This window comes from Lithobates pipiens, unplaced genomic scaffold, assembly GCF_037356315.1.
Source record: "Lithobates pipiens isolate NorthernLeopardFrog02 unplaced genomic scaffold, aLitPip1_a1.2 Scaffold_16, whole genome shotgun sequence".
In the NCBI taxonomy this organism is placed as follows: Eukaryota; Metazoa; Chordata; class Amphibia; order Anura; family Ranidae; genus Lithobates; species Lithobates pipiens.
Window position 1 is genome coordinate 279,969,475 of NW_027507748.1, and position 19,922 is coordinate 279,989,396.

A 19,922-nucleotide genomic window follows, 5' to 3' on the forward strand; every position below is an offset into this window, starting at 1 on the left:
ACTCGATGGAGGCAGGTACATATGGACCCACAAAAAAGAAGGGTTCACTGTAGCCACTGTATTTCTTCTTGGGTAAATAGCATGTAAAGTGCATGTGGAAAGTATTAACAGCGTTTCACCTTTTCCACATTTTGTTATGTTACAGCCTTATTTCAAAATAGATTGAGGCTGGGTTCACACTGCTGCGGGGGGAGAACCGGATGTGATTCGCACAGCAAATCACATCCGATCTCCGTAGCGCTGCGAGTTCAGCCATACAGATAGTATGGCTGAACTCGCAGCGGTCCCGCAGCAAACTCGCACGGGACCCTTTTTTGGGTCCGCAACGGAATCGGATCGCATGGGGGTTCACACCATGCGATCCGATTCCTGTGCGAGTCGGCAGATCGCACTGCGATATGCCGACGGATCTGGGGGTGTCATTAACATAACATTGACACCCCCAGCCGTCCGCATAGGGCAGTGTGAACTGCCGGCGGGAGGTGTGCGATGCGGGAAAACGCCGCGGATTCGCGGCGTTCCCGCATCGCAGCAATGTGAACCTAGCCTAAAGGGGTTGTAACCCTACGCATTAAGGTGAAAAAACTTTTGACATGGACCAGCCCCCTGAGCCCATTGGTTCCCTCGGCAGAGACGCACTTACTTTCTCTGCCTGGGGGTTTGCTTGCTCTTGATTAGATAGATTGATAGCAGCAGGAGCCAATGGCTGCGCTGCCATCAATCAAATCCAATGATGTGAGGGCCGAGTCTGGCATTGTGTCTATGCATGCAAAATGCTGGACTCAGGAGCGAGCCCGCAAGGTAACCCCCAGGGAAAGAGCTTCTCCCAGGGGGGTTACCGATACGAGGAGGCGCCGCAAGCAACCCCCAGAAGACGGCGTTCGGGGGGCCACTGTGCAAAACGAACTGCACAGCAGAGGCAAGTATGATTTTTTTTTTTTTTTTTTTAAAAGGAAGGTTTGTAATCACCTTAAATTCATTATTTTCCTGAAAATTCTACAAACAATATCCCATAATGACAATGTCAAAGAAGTTTGGTTGAAATTGATTGAAAAATAACAAAAAAATAATAAAAAAAATAATAAAAAATGCACATGTACATAAATATTCACAGCCTTTGCTCAATACTTTGTTGAAGTACCTTTGGCACCAATTACAGTCTCAAGTGTTTTTGAGTATGATGCTACAACAGGGCTCGAAATCCTCGGGCGCCAGGGCGCATTTGCGGCTAGAATTAGCGACCTAGCGCCTGCGGAAGCACAGCTGGGGGGTATTCTGTCTCCGTGCACACCCCCCCCCTCCCCCATGGCACCCTCCCCGACGCCGGCCGGTAATTGAGGCCTCGGCTTTGAGGCCTTCTGCGGTCCTATGCTTCCTTCTGGAATCTTGCACCCTCTTGTGGTGGCTGTTGGTATGACAACCAGCAATGCTAATGGAGCTTCCCCTGCCTGTTTTCACTGCCCATCTCCTTCCCCTCACTCGTCTCCATGTCAGGCCAGGGACGGGTCCGGATCGCCGTTACTGACCTGGCTCCTAACTTTTTTAGCTGGCTCCTAGATTCCAAGCAAATTTGTCAAGCCCTGTGCTACAAGCTTGGCCCACCTCCTTTAGGCAGTTTTCCCCATTCTTCTTTGCAGGACCTCTCATGCTCCATCAGGTTGCATGGGGAACATTGCTGCACAGCCACTTTCAGATCTCTCCAGAGATGTTCAAATCGGGTTTAAATCTGGACTCTGGCTGGTCCACTCAAGAACAGTCACAGAGTTGTCCTTTAACCTTCGCCCCAGTCTGAGGTCCAGAGCTCTCTGGAGCAGGTTTTTAGTCAAGGATGTCTCTGTACATTGCTGCATTCATCTTTCCCTCGACTAGTCACCCAGTTCCTGCCACTGAAAAACATCCCCACAGCATGATGCTACCACCATGCTTCACTGTAGGGATAGTATTATCTAGGGGATGAGTAGTGCCTGGATCCCCCAGACATGATGCTTGCCAGTCAGGCCAAAGAGTTCAATCTTTGTTTCATCAGACCAGTTTCTCATGGATTGAGAGTCCTTCAGGTGCCTTTTGGCAAACTCCAGGCAGGCTGTCATGTGCCTTTTCCTGTGGCGTGGCTTCCGTTTGTCCACTCTACCATACAGGTTTGATTGGAGGAGTGCTGCAGAGATGGTTGTACTTCTGGAAGGTTCTCCTCTCTTCACAAACACCGGAACTCGGGCAGAGTGACCATCAAGTTCTTGGTCACCTCCCTGACTAAAGCTCTTCTTCCCCGATCGCTCAGTTTGGCCAGGCGGGCCGCTCTAGGAAGAGTCCTGCTGGTTCCAAAACTTCTTCCATTTGCGCATGATGGAGGCCACTGTGCTCATTGGGACCTTCAATGCTGCAGACATTTTTCTGCACCCGGATACAATCCTGTCTGGAAGGGCTGCAGACAATTTCTTGGACTTTGTGGTTCTGTTTGTGCTCTGACATGTACTGTTAACTGTGGGACCTTATATAGACAGGTGTGTGCCTTTCCAAATCATGTCCAATCAACTGAATTTACACATTTCACAGGTGGGCCAAAATCAAGTTGTAGAAACATTGCAAGGACGATGCACCTGAGCTCCATTTTGAGTGTCATGGCAAAGGCTGTGAATACTTATGTAGATGTGATTGTTTGTTTATTTTAACATGTTCAAAGATTTCAAACAAACTTCTTTCGTGTTGAAATTATGGGGTAGAATTTTGAGGAAAACAATGAATTTAATCCATTTTGGAATAAGGCTGAAACATAAAATGTGGAAAAAGCGAAGTGCTGTGAAAACTTTATGGATGCACTGTATACAGTAGGGCTGCAACTAACGATTATTTTCATAATCGATTAGTTGGCCGATTATTGTTTTGATTGATCAGTTAATAACCTTAAAAAAAAAAAAAAATAATAAATTTGCTGCGATTTGCATTTTTACATTTTTTTTGGCCAATTTGTTGGGCAGATAAAAAAAAAAAAAAAAACACAAGTTGCCGCAAAAACACATTACATGCTTTTCTGCAGCTTCTCCATTGAACTATATTGAACCAAAAAAGCACCGTTTTTTTTTTTTTGCCACACAAGAGTCCTTGTCTTTTCCAAATACGCACCAGCTGAAAAAATCATGGATGTGAACGTGTCCCATAGGAAACCATGTAAATGAACTGTAGTGCGTTTCTGCAGAAAGCACCAAAAAACACAGAGATGTGACCCAGGCCTGAGATTATAGTCTTTGTGGAGACAGACTGAAACGGACCTTATTCTAAATTATCTGGTTGGGGGTAGAGGCAGGGCTTTACTTCTTTACATCAGAACCTTAAGCAAGAAAAATAATAGGTAGCAGTGAAGTGACAATGCCAAATCTTACTCCAAATGTCTAGCAGTCAGAGACAGCTGTGCCTTAGAATTTATACTGCATATATAGAACTATGAGGCTGTTGGCACAGGAGTACCTAGGCACATACTAGGAATCACACTTCTAATTTTCAGGAGGAATTCAAGACAAAAAAGGTACATTTTAATGTACTGCTCAGGCACAATTAACAATTCTAAATATTCCCTATAATACGGCAAATCTTCAGTGTTTGAATTTAGGTCCACTTCAAGGTTTGTCATGATTTACCAAATTTTAAATTGTTCACAATAGGCTCTACAAACTGTGTTTTCATATTTAATAACAATATTATTCATAGTGCACAAAGGCATGGATAAAGCTAATTTGTGTCCCTAAAAAAAGGTTCTAAAATTGTCACAGAGAAGGAAGTAATTCAACAGCAGTTTTGTCAATAACATTGCAAGAGTAAAAAGTGCAAAAATCTAGTAACTCCTTATCCTGTTATTATACCAAACTGCAGAACACGGTCTATTAAAAATAAGAAAAAAAAATTATAATAATAAAAGTAAAATCAGCAGAGCATTTAGACAGAATGTCTCCAACCGGCCACATTATACTCTTCATGTTATACTCCCAGCACCACAAACTACTGCAGTAACGGGAAAGTATATATACAGTCAAATGTTGCAATGATTCCATCTGTTCCTGTTTTATTTGCTCCTGGTCCCAATTTGCTGGGGATGTAACAGAGATGAGTTGACAGGAGCACCATTTCACTTTATAAACAGTACATAAAAGGCCATGGCAAAACAAGACAGAGCGACAGCCAGGTGTAGACGAGAACCGATGACTGCAGCTAGAAAACAAAACAAAAAAAAACAGGTTAAATTGGGATCACTTCAAATCCATCCATCGTTATTTCAACTGTATTTTCACAACATCTGAAAAAGTAACAAACAAAAAATATAAAGTAACTGATAGTGCTGCTCTATAATCAATTGCCCACACTATAATAAAGTGCAATGTGCTACTAGTGCAAACTCCAAGACCATCAAGCCTCTTGCGTCTGTCACAGGCTCCGCCTATGCGTTACATCACAGTCACGTGACTTTTCCAAGGGTCAAATGTCGCAACCCTTGAAAAAGTCACGCGACTGTGACTTAACCCATAGGTGGAGCCTGCGACAGACGCAAGAGCCTCCTAGATGGTTCAGCGGCGGTGTCTGACCGCATTATCGTAACAGCGCTTGATATTCCGTTTATCTTCCATCTACCCACGAGTGCAGTATCAGCAGATTGTGTCTGAATCTTCTTTCTGGGCAGATTACCTGCTCAGTGTAATGTCATATACTGATACTCTAACGTGGTCGGGAGTTGGCTGCATGGTTCTCTGAAATAATTGTGACTTTATACTACTTAGGAGTTGGGTGTATGTTTGTTTTTGAATTATAAATGCTCAGCTGATCCATGAGTAATAGGACCTGGCTTAACCACCTGATTTATGATCACCAGGGTTCTTCTGGTGTTTGCATAACTGTGTGCTTAATTATCCCTGTATGATTGTTAGCGCATTAATTGCACTCATTTTTAGTACTGAATATATTTATATGTATTGTTCTTTATTAAACTTATAGCGGGAGTTGCACATGTTATTTTTAATTATTTGATTAATTTTTTTTAGATATCAGCACTAATGCACTTTATTCTGACGTGTGTTTTGCACTAGACACTTTAGTTTTAATATTTTTGGCACTGTAATTTGTAATATCCATTAAGGTTTTTTAACCACTTAAGCCCCGGAACATTTTGCAGCTAAAGGACCAAGCCCCTTTTTGCGATTCGGCACTGCGCCGCTTTAACTGACAATTGCGCTGTCATGCGATGTGGCTCCCAAACAAAATTGGCGTCCTTTTTTTTTCCCACAGCTTTCTTTTGGTGGTATTTGATCACCTCTGCGGTTTTTATTTTTTGCGCTATAAACAAAAATAGAGCGTCAATTTTGAAAAAAATGCAATATTTTTGACTTTTTGCTATAATAAATATCCCCCCCCCCAAAAAAAAAAAAAAAAAAAAAAAAAAAAATATAAATATATATATATATATATATAAAAAAAAAATATATATATATATATATATATATATATATATATATATATATATATATAAAGTTTTTTCCCTCAGGTTTAGGCCAATACATATTCTTCTACATATTTTTGGTAAAATCGCAATAAGCGTTTATTGATTGGTTTGCGCAAAAGTTATAGCGTCCCAATAATAGGGGATAGTTATGGCATTTTTATTAATAATTTTTGTTTTTACTAGTAATGGTGGCGATCAGCAATTTTTATCGTGACCGCGACATTATGGCGGACACGTCGGACAATTTTGACACATTTTTTGGACCTTTGGCATTAATACAGCGGTCAGAGCGATTAAAAATGCACTGATTACTGTAAAAATGTCACTGCCATTGAATGGGGTTAACCACTAGAGGTTTTTTTTACTGTAAGGGGGCGTGGGGTCACTGATCATCTTTCCCTATGACAGGGAACAGACGATCAGTGACAGGATCACTAGGAAAGGTTTGTTTACACTAACCTCTCCTCGTTGATCAGCTCGGTGACCCGATTGTGGGACATCGGCGGCAATCGGATCCGCGGGTCCCGTGGCCACAGGGTTCAGGACCGGTTCGCGAGTGCGACCCACGGCTGAGCACTTAAAGGGCAATGTACTTGTACGTGCTTGTGCCTAGCCGTGCCATTCTGCTGACGTATATCGGCGTGAGGCAGTCCTTAAGTGGTTAAGGTCAAGTTGGATTACTTAATTATGTTTTTTCCTTGACGGTCTTGGAGTTTGAACTGTAGTTTATTTTGCACTAGTAGCACATTGCACTTTATTATAGTGTGGGCAATTGATTATAGTGCAGCACTATCAATTGTTTTCACTCAAATAATTTCACGTAGATTCTATTTTTGCACTTCAGTTGATATAGGATTTTTGTACTCACCGTAAAATCCTTTTCTCTGCAGTTCACTGACTGACACAGCTCCATTAAACTTGACCATAGGGTTGTTACGCCACCTTCAGGAGAGGACTAGGCAGAACATGTTAAACATGTGAAAAAAACAGAACTTTACAGTTCCTCCCAGGGGGCGGTCCCTCCAGCAACATCCCCTCAGACTGCTTCCTGCAGCTTCAGTACGTCAACAAGCAGTATAACGTAAACCAATAGGAGGGGAGGGTGCTGTTTCAGTCAGTGAACTTCAGAGAAAAGGATTTTAAGGAGAGTACACAAATCATATTTTCTCTTTCCTACACTGAGTGACACAGCTCCATTAATCTTGAACATAGGGACGTCCCCAAGCAGTGTCATAACGAGGGGTGGTAACAGCATAAAAAACACCTTCACCCACAACCAGAAGTGCGCCCTTAATTAGCCGCATCAGCACATGTCGCCAACAATGCAACCGTGCATAATTGCAACATTACACGGCCCCCTGCAAAACTTTGCGGCCGAAACAGGCATCAGATGATGCGCTTACATCCCTCTGTAGAATTTGGTAAAACGTGTGAATCAACGACAAAATCACCACTTAACACACCAGAGCGACTGACACTCTATGACGGAGCCCTAGAGGCCCTGACTGCCCCGGTAGAATGGCCCATGACAGGAAAGGGGGGCACCTGCCCCTTCAAAGGCGTAGGCCTGTACCACATCTGTCTGATCCACCTGTAAATGGTGGTCGATGAGACCGCCATACCTTTTTCAGACCAGCTACCGAAACGAAACAGAGAATCTAACTCCCGAAAGGGAGCCGTGGCAGACAAATATATCCTTATAGCACTGACCACATCTAGGGAATAAGGGTTTAGGACACAGAGATGGTAACACAATATTTTCATTGATGTGGAACGCCGAAACCACCTTCGGTAGAAAAGAAGGTTGCAGACGCAACACCACCTTATCCTTATGGATAACCAGATAGGAACGACTTGCAAGGCAAGGTCGCCAGTTCCAAATGCTCCTGGCCGATGTAATGACCACTAGAAAGACCACTTTCTAAGAGAGTCAACAAGGGAACTTCTCCGATGTTCTCAAACGGCGGTTTCTGAAGCGCCGATAACACCAGGTTCAAATCCTGCGGGGGTAACGGTGGACACACCGAAGGAACTACCTGTTGGACCCCCTGAAAAAAAAGTGCTCACTAGAGAGTGAGACACCAGGGGTCACTGAAAAAGGACAGCCAAGGCTGATATTTGTCCTTTAATGGTGTTTAAAGCCATTTTCTGGTCTACTCCTCGCTGTTGAAACCACATGGTCCTGGAAATGGAGTAAGTGTGCGTACGCCATCCTTTTTCCTCACACAGAGGTGTATGCCTTCCAAGTACGATGGTATATCTTCCGAGAAGCAGATTTCCGTGCTCTCAACATAGAGAGATCACTGAGTCCAATAGGCCTCGGTACCTTAGCACCTGGCTCTCAACAGCCATGCTGTTAAAACCAGCGATGGCAACACAGGATGGCGAATTGGACCTTGACACAGAAGGTCCTCTCGCAACGGCAGTCGCCAGGGAGCCTTCGTAATCAGGCATACTAGGTTGGCGCGGCAGGGACGCCGAGGCCAAACCGGTCAATTAGTATTACTGGAACCCTCTCGGCCCCCACTCTTGGACGTGGTATTAGCTTTAGCGGGAGAAAGTCGTAGATCAGTCGGTACTGATCCCATGGAGCCAACAGCGCAATTGACGCGTCTGCCCAAGGATCTCTTATCCTGGATACAATCCCAGCCTCTTCCGATTGAGACGGGAGGCCAGAAGATCCACGTCTGGTGTGTCCCACTGCAGGCACAGTAGCTTGAACATCTCTGGATGCAACGCCCATTCTACTAGGCCCAGCATCTGGCGACTTAGGTTGTCCACCTGCCAGTTTTCTACTCCCAGGATGTAAATGGCTGACAAGGCTGGTACCTATCGCTCTGTCCACTGAAGGATGTGAGCGACCTCCCTTGCTGCAGCCGAACTTCTTGTTCCTCCTTGATGGTTGACATATGCCACCACCGTGGCGTTGTCTGACTGGATCCTGATCGGACGCTCTCGTAGTCCCATTAACCATATGGAGAGGCAAAGCCCGAACGCTCGGAGTTCGAGCACATTGATCGGCAACTTGGGTTCCTCACCCAACCAGAGACCCTGGGTCTACTGTACTCCCAGAACTCCACCCCAGCCGGTCAGGCTGGCATCTGTTGTGATCACAGTCCAATGCGGAGGTAGGAACGACTTCCCGGACAGAAGTTTCCGGGGACCTCAGCCACCAAGCAGGGAGTCCCTGACTGACTGGCTCACTGACAAGGGCTGCTTTCTACCAACTTTGCACCCGCACACCGCCTCCACCCTGGCAACGAACGTTTTCAGGACCTCCGACAAGGCGCCCAAAGGTGCTGCACTGTTTGCAGGCGAGCCGGTTGCATTGCAGGGAGTTAGGGGGAAGAAACATCAGCTTGCTGAGGGGCCCCCACTGCAGGACTCACCACCCTGACAGAGTTCTGTGCCGTTCAGATAGCAGTGCCTGTGTCATCTCCCAGGTGTCCAAGTGAAGAAACCGCGCTGTTCTGAGCCTCAGGGACCAGCACAGGGCATAAAAACCTTGCTGGGCTACAACAAAACGGCCGCCGGGCATCCAGTATAAAGGACACAATCACAGGGAAAATGGCCGCCGAACTACAGTAAAATGATTCCTGACCATGCTTCTCCCTGAGTCACACCAAACATGGCCGCCAAACAACTGTTCAGAGAGGGACAATGAAAAAAGACAAGAGAAAATGGTGGCAGACAGCACTATAGCGATCAGCATGAACAGACCTCCAGACACCCAGGGGAGAGACAACAGACACCCAGGGCACAGCCACGCAGCGCAGCCCCCCACTCAAGGTGAGAGCCCCCCCCAGGGGACCCCTGTCTATGTGGCACACACACCGCTCAGCAGACTATGCAGCATCCCCCACGGGGGGGGGGAGATAGGACAGGGAGAGAAGAGAGGGAAGAGACGGAACCCCAAATCGACCTACCAGGGAATGCCCAGCCCCACCGAGGCAGGGAGAGCTGTACTTACCATTCCGGACAAGCTGGGGACATCCCATCACAGAACCACTCTCCGATCAGTATGGGGTGGCTGCTGGCCACGGCACACTGTGGCGCAGACATCAGTAGCCCGGGCATATGTGTGCCCTGGAACATTGCGCTCACCGGCTGCCCCTGGAGCCTAGGGGGCATGTCATGGTCGACCCAGCATGGAGCTCTGGTCTGCACGTGCTCGATGGCCAGGCTGGGGAGACTACAAGGATAAGGGTATCCAGCCTCTCACCCAGCTGGCTGTTGATAGCAGATCACAGGATCTCCATCTTGCGCAAAAGGCAAACTTCTGCATAAAAAAAAATCTCCGGACCGATGCGCCCGCAGGGTTCCTAGGTCCATCTCCTTCACTAGGCAGAAAAAAAACTGAAGCTGCAAGAAGCAGGCTGAGGGGATGTTACTGGAGGGACCGCCCCCTGGACTGAACTTTAAAGTTCTGTTTTTTTCACATGTATAACATGTTCTGCCTAGTCCTCTCCTGAAGGTGGCATAACAACCCTATGGTCAAGATTAATGGAGCTGTGTCAGTCAGTGAACAAAAGAGAAAAATAGATCTCGTTGGCTAGGCAATTGCTGTAATACTTTGAGTCAATCATTAAAGTGGTTGTAAACCCTCCCCCACAACTTTGTCCCATGTAATGGAAACAACATGGAAGGAGAGGGACGATGGGAACCAGTGGGACTTTGTATGAAGCATGCAATCTAGAGGGCAAACAATAAATAAATAGTATAATCGCTTAAATACCACTATCACTCATTGATCTTATTTTGTTGATCATGGCCCTTATGTATCTATTTAAGAGATTATACTATTATTAGTTGGTTGCCCTCTAGACTGTATGCTTCATACAAAGTCCCACTTGTTCCCATTGTCCCTCTCCTTCCATGTTTCCATTAGATAGGGATGGAGATACAAGACCTACTGGTCTTGGTCCCAAACAATTGTTTTGTCCCATGTAAATCAGCATAAAAAACCCAAATGAACACTACTTATAGATATATCCTTACTTGCTTAGTATTGTTGTAATCCTTTTTCTTCTTTAGAATGATGTCACTGAGCATGCCCAGATCTCCCCTGATTTACGGCACACTCGCTATGTACTTATCTATCTGTTATCAGGACTTCCTTTGGCACACCACTGATATCCCAGAAGACTTCATAATCACTCAGATTCCTCCTACACACCATGTGACCTCACATGCAGTGTAAAGCAGGGCATGGGACAGCATCACTGCAGACTTACAGTGCCTTGCGAAAGTATTCGGCCCCCTTGAACTTTTCAACCTTTTGCCACATTTCAGGCTTCAAACATAAAGATATAACATTTTTATTTTTTGTGAATAATCACCAACAAGTGGGACACAATTGTGAAGTGGAACGAAATCTATTGGATTTTTGAAACTTTTTTAACTAATAAAAAAATGAAAAGTGGGGCGTGCAAAATTATTCGGCCCCCTTGCGTTAATACTTTGTAGAGCCACCTTTTGCTGCGATTACAGCTGCAAGTCGCTTGGGGTATGTCTATCAGTTTTGCACATCGAGAGACTGAAATTCTTGCCCATTCTTCCTTGCAAAACAGCTCGAGCTCAGTGAGGTTGGATGGAGAGCGTTTGTGAACAGCAGTTTTCAGCTCTTTCCACAGATTCTCGATTAAATTCAGGTCTGGACTTTGACTTGGCCATTCTAACACCTGGATGCGTTTATTTGTGAACCATTCCTTTGTAGATTTTGCTGTATGTTTGGGATCATTGTCTTGTTGGAAGATAAATCTCTGTCCCAGTTTCAGGTCTTTTGCAGACTCCAACAGGTTTTCATCCAGAATGGTCCTGTATTTGGCTGCATCCATCTTCCCCTCAATTTTAACCATCTTCCCTGTCCCTGCTGAAGAAAAGCAGGCCCAAACCATGATGCTGCCACCACCATGTTTGACAGTGGGGATGGTGTGTTGAGGGTGATGAGCTGTGTTGCTTTTACGCCAAACATATCGTTTTGCATTGTGGGCAAAAAGTTCGATTTTGGTTTCATCTGACCAGAGCACCTTCTTCCACATGTTTGGTGTGTCTCCCAGGTGGCTTGTGGCAAACTTTAGACAAGACTTTTTATGGATATCTTTGAGAAATGGCTTTCTTCTTGCCACTCTTCCATAAAGGCCAGATTTGTGCAGTGTACGACTGATTGTTGTCCTATGGACAGACTCTCCCACCTCAGCTGTAGTTCTCTGCAGTTCATCCAGAGTGATCATGGGCCTCTTGGCTGCATCTCTGATCAGTCTTCTCCTTGTCTGAGCTGAAAGTTTAGAGAGACGGCCAGGTCTTGGTAGATTTGCAGTGGTCTGATACTCCTTCCATTTCAAAATGATCGCTTGCACAGTGCTCCTTGGGATGTTTAAAGCTTGGGAAATCTTTTTGTATCCAAATCCGGCTTTAAACTTCTCCACAACAGTATTACGGACCTGCCTGGTGTGTTCCTTGGTCTTCATGATGCTCTCTGCGCTTTCAACAGAACCCCGAGACTATCACAGAGCAGGTGCATTTATACAGAGACTTGATTACACACAGGTGGATTCTATTTATCACCATCAGTCATTTAGGACAACATTGGATCATTCAGAGATACTCGCTGAACTTCTGGAGTGAGTTTGCTGCACTGAAAGTAAAGGGGCCGAATAATTTTGCACGCACCACTTTTCAGTTTTTTATTTGCTAAAAAAAAGTTTAAAATATCCAATAGATTTCATTCCACTTCACAATTGTGTCCCACTTGTTGGTGATTCTTCACAAAAAATTAAAATGTTATATCTTTATGTTTGAAGCCTGAAATGTGGCAAAAGGTTAAAAAGATCAAGAGGGCCGAATACTTTCGCAAGGCACTGTATAAGCTGAAGCTGATAGGACTCACACACGCAAACACTAGATAATCAGCACAAGTAAATACTATGAAATAAAACAAGTCAGCTATGAACAGGGAAGCAGGGTTGCCATAGAAACGTTGGATTGAGAAGGAGGCTTGGTTAACAGTACAGGAAGTGCTCAATGTAAGGGTGGAAATACACTCCACATTTTATTTATTTTCAAATGACAAAAAAAATATTTAATTGCATTTTAGTGTAAATATAAGATCTGAGGTCTCTCTGACCCCAGATCTTATATTTAAGATGACCTGTCGCTTTTTTTCTATTACAAGGGATTTTTACATTCCTTGTAATAGGAATAAAAGTGACAATTTTTTTTTAAAAGAACAGTGAAAAAATAAAAAATAAAAGTTAAAATAAATAAGAAAACATTTTTTTTTAAACACGCCCTGTCCCGTCAAGCTCGCGTGCAGAAGCAAACGCATATGTGAGTAGCGCCCGCATATGAAAATGGTGTTCAAACCATACATGAGGTATCGCCGTGATCGGTAGAGCGAGAGCAATAATTCTAGCCCTAGCCCTCCTCTGTAGCTCAAAACATGTAGAATTTTTTAAACGACGCCTATGGAGATTTTAAAGGCTAAATGTTTGTCACCATTCCACGAGCGGATGCAATTTTGAAGCGTGACCTGTTGGGTATCAATTTACTCGGCGTAACATTATCTTTCACAATATAAAAAAAAAAAAAATTGAGCTAACTTTACAGTTGTCATATTTTTTAATTAAATAAATTATTTTTCCCCAAAAAAAGTGTGCTTGTAAGACCGCTGCGCAAATACGGTGTGACAGACAGTATTGCAACGACCGCCATTTTATTCTATAGGGTGTTAGAATAAAAAATATATATATATATAATGTTTAGGGGTTCTAAGTAAAGGGAAGGAGATGGGCAGGCAGTGAAAACAGGCAGGGGAAGGTCCATTAGCATTGCTGGTTGTCATACCAACAGCCACCACAAGAGGGCACCAGATTCCAGAAGGCAGCGTAGGACCGCAGAAGGCCTCAAAGCTGCGGCCTCAATTACTGGTCGGCGGCGGCGTGGCCCAACTCGATCACACCGGGGGAGGGGGGGATGTGCACGGAAACAGGATACCCCCAGCTGTGCTGCGCCAGGTCGCTAATTCTAGTCGCAAATGTGACCTGGCGCCTGGGGTTTGTCGAGCCCTGGGTAAAACAATTTTTTTTCTGTCTGTTTACCACAGGAGACCTATTCCTTCACTTCCTGCCCTAGAGATGCAAGAGAATGTTAGAGGAAATCTCCCTATGTTGGGGGAATGACCCTGTTAGACAATGGTCCCCTTTGGAAGATTTTCACCTTTTATTTAAGGGGAAAAAAATATATAATGTTTGGATTTCTCCATGCATTCTTTCTTGGTGACAAAGACATGCACCTCCAAACAGAACAGTTTTAGAGATAGCGGAGAAGTGCTAGATTCTCTGTTAAGCTTTTAACCTTATTGGAAAAAGAGTATCCCTCTGCTCTTGTCTGATCAGCATAGTTGTAAACTAGTACACATTTAAATTAGGGTTAAGAGAGGGGAATGGAAGGTATGAGAGCAGGCAGAAAGTCCGGGAGAGTATGATGGTGGACTGTAGGGCTGAAACAACTAATCCATTAATTTCCTAAATCTATTAGTTATCTATTATTTTCAGCAGCTGCGTATTTGGGAAGGGTCAGGGCCTTTTTTTAAATGCAAAACTGTTTTTTTGGTTCATTAGACTTCAATGGAGAAGCTGCAGAAACGCATGTAATGCGATTTTGCGGCAATGTGTTTTTTTTAATCTGCCCAACAACAAATTGGCCAAAAAATAAAAAAAATATTAAAATCGCAGCAAAATCACCTGCGCAAAAATCAAAATGCACAGCAAAAAGCACTGCAGAAACAGATCAAAAGCAAACTGCATAGGTGTGTATCGAGCCTAAGGCTGGCTACATGGATCAATTTTCAGACGAGAATATTCAGATGAAAAATCTTTGTACATTCGTTGAAAGAATGTCGTTTGAAATTTTCACTTATTTTTTTATTATTATACAGGTTTTATATAGTGCCAACAGTTTGCTCAGCAACATGAGGGCAGACATTACATTTACATTACAATTTGGTACAAGAGGAATCAGAGGGCCCTGCTCGTTAGAGCTTACAATCTAAAAAGGAAGGGGCAATTGATAAAAAAGGTAATAGCTGTGGGGGATGAGCTGATGGAGGAAGTAAAACAGTGTTAGTTAGAAGCAGGATATGCTTCTTTAAAGAGAAGGGTTTTCAGGGATCGTCTAAAGATGGATAGATTAGGGGACAGTCGGACAGATTGGGGTAGGGAGTTCCAAAGGATGGGAGAAGCTCTGGAGAAATCCTGGAGGCGAGCATGGGAGGAGGTGACAAGGGAGCTAGAGAGCAGGAGGTCTTTGGACGACCGAAGAGAGCGGCTTGGTTGGTATTTTGGGACTAGGTTAGTGATGTAACTAGGGGAAGAGTTATGGATGGCTTTGTAAATTATTGTTAGTACTTTGAATTTTATTCGTTGGGCGAGTGGAAGCCAGTGCAGGGATTGGCAGAGAGGGGTGGAGGACACTGAATGGCTGGTAAGGTGGATGAGTCCGGCAGCGGCATTCATTATGGACTGAAGGGGGGATAGTCTATGTAAAGGTAATCCAACGAGGAGGGAGTTGCAGTAGTCGAGGCGAGAGATGACTAGGGAGTGAATTGTTTTTAACATTCTGTTTTTAAAATTAATGTAATTTCTGAATGCAAACCAAATACACTCTCTGAGAATACCTTTTTCCCCCCCATCACTGTGGTTAAAAATGTCGATTTGACCCCAATAACGATTAGAAACAAATGTTCTTACAATTACATTTTTTAAAAAGGAGACATTTGGGGTTATTTACGAAAGGCAAATCCACTTTGCACTACAAGTGCACTTGGAAGTGCAGTCGCTGTAAATCTGAGGGGTAGATCTGAAATGAGGGGAAGCTCTGCTGATTTTATCATCCAATCATGTGCAAGCTAAAATGCTGTTTATTTTCCTTGCATGTCCCCCTAAAATCTACAGCGACTGCACTTTCAGTGCAAAGTGGATTTGCCTTTTGTAAATAACCCCCCATGTTTTGTTTTTTAATTTAAAAATTAGATCTCTGAGTTTGATGATATTTACCAGATTCACCCTTTAATAATATTAGTATATACAGTATACAATAGTATATACAGTACATCTCTTCTAATAGTATCTCTTCTGTCTGTTATTCTCAGAGTGGATTCGATATTTTGCTCCCTAACCATATAGTTGGTTATTTATATTTACCACTGCGTAGAGATATTTAAGAATAAATTGCTTTTTTTTTTTTCGTTTTAAACTTTACATATTAACTAAATTATACACCACACTTTTTTTTAAGGTTATTAACCGATGAATCAAAACAATAAAAAAATAAAAATAAAAAAATCGGCCAACTAATCAAATATGAAAATGATTGTTAGTTGCAGCCCTAGTGAGCTGTATATGCAAGAGTATGACAGTATCTAAGAGAGGAATGTGGAGGGTAAAAAAAAACGACACCCCCATTTCAGCTCGCATATCGCATTGCGAACTGACAGTTGGGACATGAATCGGATCGCATATGTGTGAACACACATGCGATCCGATTCTGGTCCGAACAGAAAAAAGGGTCCTGTGCGTGTTTGGACCGAATTTGGTGCGATATCAGCCATACTATCTGTATGGCTGACATTGTATGTAATGTAAACAGCAGTACACTGCAAATTACATGTGATGTCTGGCATCGCACTAGTGTGAACTGGCACAAAAGGTGCAAGAGAACATTGCAAATGTATGCAGGAGAGGAGTGCAGAAGGTATGACTGCCAATGTTTGGGTGAGATGGCGGAGAGAGCAAGTATACACTGTACAGATTATGTAAGGAATAGGAAGAAAGGAGTGGAATTATTGTGGTGACACATTCTCCTCATAAAGACAATGGAAGTCTAATCAGGGAGAAAGCCTCAACACCATGTTATCCTGGTGAAAAACAAGTAAAAGGTTCCTTGCAGGAAAGCGAGCCATTTTTATGCCGCGTACACACGACCGGTTTTTTAAACTCCACTGAAACGGTCTTGCCTACACACGATCATACCAAAGTCCAATCGTCTAGAACGCAGTGGCATACAACACATGCAATGGGACTAGAAAAAGGAAGTTCAATAGCCAGCAGCCAATAGCTGCCCATGCATCGTTTTTTGGTCCGTCGGAACAGCATACAGACGAACGTTTTTTTCCGATAGGAATTGATTCCGTCGGAAAGATTTAAAACATGTTCTATTTCTAGGTCCGTCAGAAGTTTCGAAAAAAAAGTCCCATGAGGCCCACACACGATCAGAATAGCAGATGAAAAGATTCCGTTGGACTTTTTCTGCCGGAAAATCACACCGTGTGCACACAGCATTAGTCCCTGCAAGCCGAGGAAATGGTGTAAGACGTGACAATAGAATCTCACAAACAGACAAAACTAAGTTAAAGTGAACATCACCCTAAATGGGAAGTTCCGCTTTTAAGAATCCTCCCCTCTAACAATATTGGAGGTTTATTTTTCTGAAGGGGGTACCTAGTTTTTGCAGATATCCCCTCCTACTTCCACTGCAATTGTCAATGCCAAATTGTCCCCCCTCCCCTCCATGCCTGCAACTTCTTGGGACACATTACAGGACCCAAGAAGCTGTGGGGCCATTCACAAACCAAAGCGCAAGACACACACTTGAGGCACAGGATCCTTCTCACGTGGACAGACATTTGCCCCTCTGTGAAAGCTGCTGTAGGTAATCTTTCAAAGGCATCCACTTCGGAACTCGAGGCTCTCAGAAAGTCTTCCAGGAGCTGACAAATGGCAAGATCTTCCAGGCCCGATTCCCTGGAATACAGCATATGTTTCACCCAGAAAGTGGTTAACCTACATGGTAAAGTAAGGTTAACCTACACGGTTAAGGAGATATTTCACAAAAATAGGGCACCGCTGTCTATGGAGCGCATGCAGGCGCACTGGGCACACCACCAGTGAAGGCAATATGCCGTCACTTACGGCTCCCGTGCGCATGCCCCGGAGTAACGTCATCGCTGCTCCGGCCACTCACAGCACCGGAGCAGCGATACCCGGAATAAGATGGACGCTTCGTGCTACAGGGGACAGCAGTGACATCGCTGGCTCCTGTGTCAGGTAAGTGACACATAATGGCGATGCGTAGTAGTCCATTATGCGTTACCTTTGCAGGGAGACAAAGAGGAAGTAAACCCATCAGGGTTTACTTCCTCTTTAAGAACCTGGTAAACTCCCACTGCAGAGCTGCTCTCACCAGAGAGAATGTTGCCTCCAATCTCTTATCCATGGCATCTTTAACTGCTTGCGGACCGCTCCACATACTGCAGCAAGGTAGCCCTTACGCGCAAAATCACGTACTTGATTCTTCTACTCGGCTTTAGGGTGTCAGAGCCCCGCTCCCCCGCGATCATTCACAGGAGAGGTAGAACGGTGGTCTTCCTATGTAAACAAGGCAGACCACAGTTCTGTGAGGGAGGAGAATGGAGATCTTGTGTTTCTGTTAACCACTTTCAGACCGGACCATTTTGCTGGTAAATGACCAGAGGTCTTTTTACACTTTGGCACTGCGCTGCTTTAACTGGTAATTGCGCGGTCATGCAATGTTGTACCCAAACAAAATTTGCGTCCTTTTCTTCCCACAAATAGAGCTTTCTTTTGATGGTATTTGATTGCCTCTGCGATTTTTATTTTTTGCGATATAAACGTAAAAAGACCGCAAATTTTGAAAAAAAATGATATTTTCTACTTTTTGTTATTAGAAAAATCCAATAAACTCAATTTTAGTCATACATTTAGGCCAAAATGTATTCAGCCACATGTCTTTGGTAAAAAAAAAGTCAATAATTGTATATTTATTGGTTTGCGCAAAAGTTGTCACATCTACAAACTAAGGTACGTTTTCTGGAATTTACGCAGCTTTTAGTTTACGACTGCCTATCTCATTTCTTGAGGTGCTAAAATGGCAGGGCAGTACAAAACCCCCCCAAATGACCCCATTTTGGAAAGTAGACCCCCTAAGGAAATTGATAAGAGGCATGTTGAGCCCATTGAATATTTTATTTTTTTGCCTCAAGCGATTGAATAATGACAAAAAAAAAAATTTTTTTTTTTTTTTACACAAAGTTGTCACTAAATGATATATTGCTCACACATGCTATGGGCGTATGTGAAATGACACCCCAAAATAAATTCTGCTGCTTCTCCTGAGTATGGGGATACCACATATGTGGGACTTTTTGGGAGCCTAGCCGCGTACGGGGCCCCGAAAACCAAGCACCGCCTTCAGGCTTTCTAAGGGCGTAAATTTTTGAGTTCACTTCTCACTACCTATTACAGTTTTGAAGGCCATAAAATGCCAAGATGGCACAAACCCCCCCCAAATGACCCCATTTTAGAAAGTAGACACCCCAAGCTATTTGCTGAGAGGCATGTTGAGTTCATGGAATATTTTATATTTTGCCACAAGTTGCGGGAAAATTACAAACTTTTTTTTTTTTTTTTTTTTTTTTTAACAAAGTTGTCACTAAATGATATATTGCTCACACATGCCATGGGCATATGTGAAATGACACCCCAAAATAAATTCTGCTGCTTCTCCTGAGTACGGGGATACCACATATGTGGGACTTTTTGGGAGCCTAGCCGCGTACGGGGCCCCGAAAACCAAGCACCGCCTTCAGGCTTTCTAAGGGCGTAATTTTTTGATTTCACTCCTCACTACCTATTACAGTTTTGAAGGCCATAAAATGCCAAGATGGCACAAAACCCCCACAAATGACCCCATTTTAGAAAGTAGACACCCCAAGCTATTTGCTGAGAGGCATGTTGAGTCCATGGAATATTTTATATTTTGCCACAAGTTGCGGGAAAATTACAAACTTTTTTTTTTTTTTTTTTTTTTTCACAAAGTTGTCACTAAATGATATATTGCTCACGCATGCCATGGGCATATGTGAAATGACACCCCAAAATAAATTCTGCTGCTTCTCCTGAGTATGGGGATACCACATATGTGGGACTTTTTGGGAGCCTAGCCGCGTACGGGGCCCCGAAAACCAAGCACCGCCTTCAGGCTTTCTAAGGGCGTTACAGTTTTGAAGGCCATAAAATGCCAAGATGGCACAAACCCCCCCCCAAATGACCCCATTTTGGAAAGTAGACACCCCTAAATTTAGGGGTACACTAGTGAGACTAGGTAATAAATGGCGGGTGCCCTGAAACTATAAAAAAATAACTAACCAACCAGCGTCACCTGTAACAGTTATATGGTGATCACTGGTGAAAGGGTTAACTAGGGGGCAATTAGGGGGCTTTATGCGGTAGTATATGGGGGTCCCTGGCGCTATAAAAAGCTGCAGCGAACCTAAATACCTACCTGCCTAACTAGCGTCACCTGTGACACTAATACGGCGATCAGAAAAACGATCGCTTATTAGGCTGGGTTCACACTGGAG

General features: G+C 43.8%; 1 protein-coding gene across 1 annotated transcript in view; it reads right to left on the reverse strand.

Annotated features, from left to right (window-relative positions):
• Positions 1-3,505: 3,505 nt before the first annotated feature.
• Positions 3,506-19,922, reverse strand: part of TMEM167B (transmembrane protein 167B) — a 48,895-nt gene continuing 32,478 nt past the window's right edge. Inside the window, exon 3 of the mRNA XM_077481500.1 lies at positions 3,506-4,200. Coding sequence (XP_077337626.1) covers positions 4,118-4,200 — 83 coding nt within the window. The 3' untranslated portion in view covers positions 3,506-4,117. The remainder of the gene's footprint in view (positions 4,201-19,922) is intronic.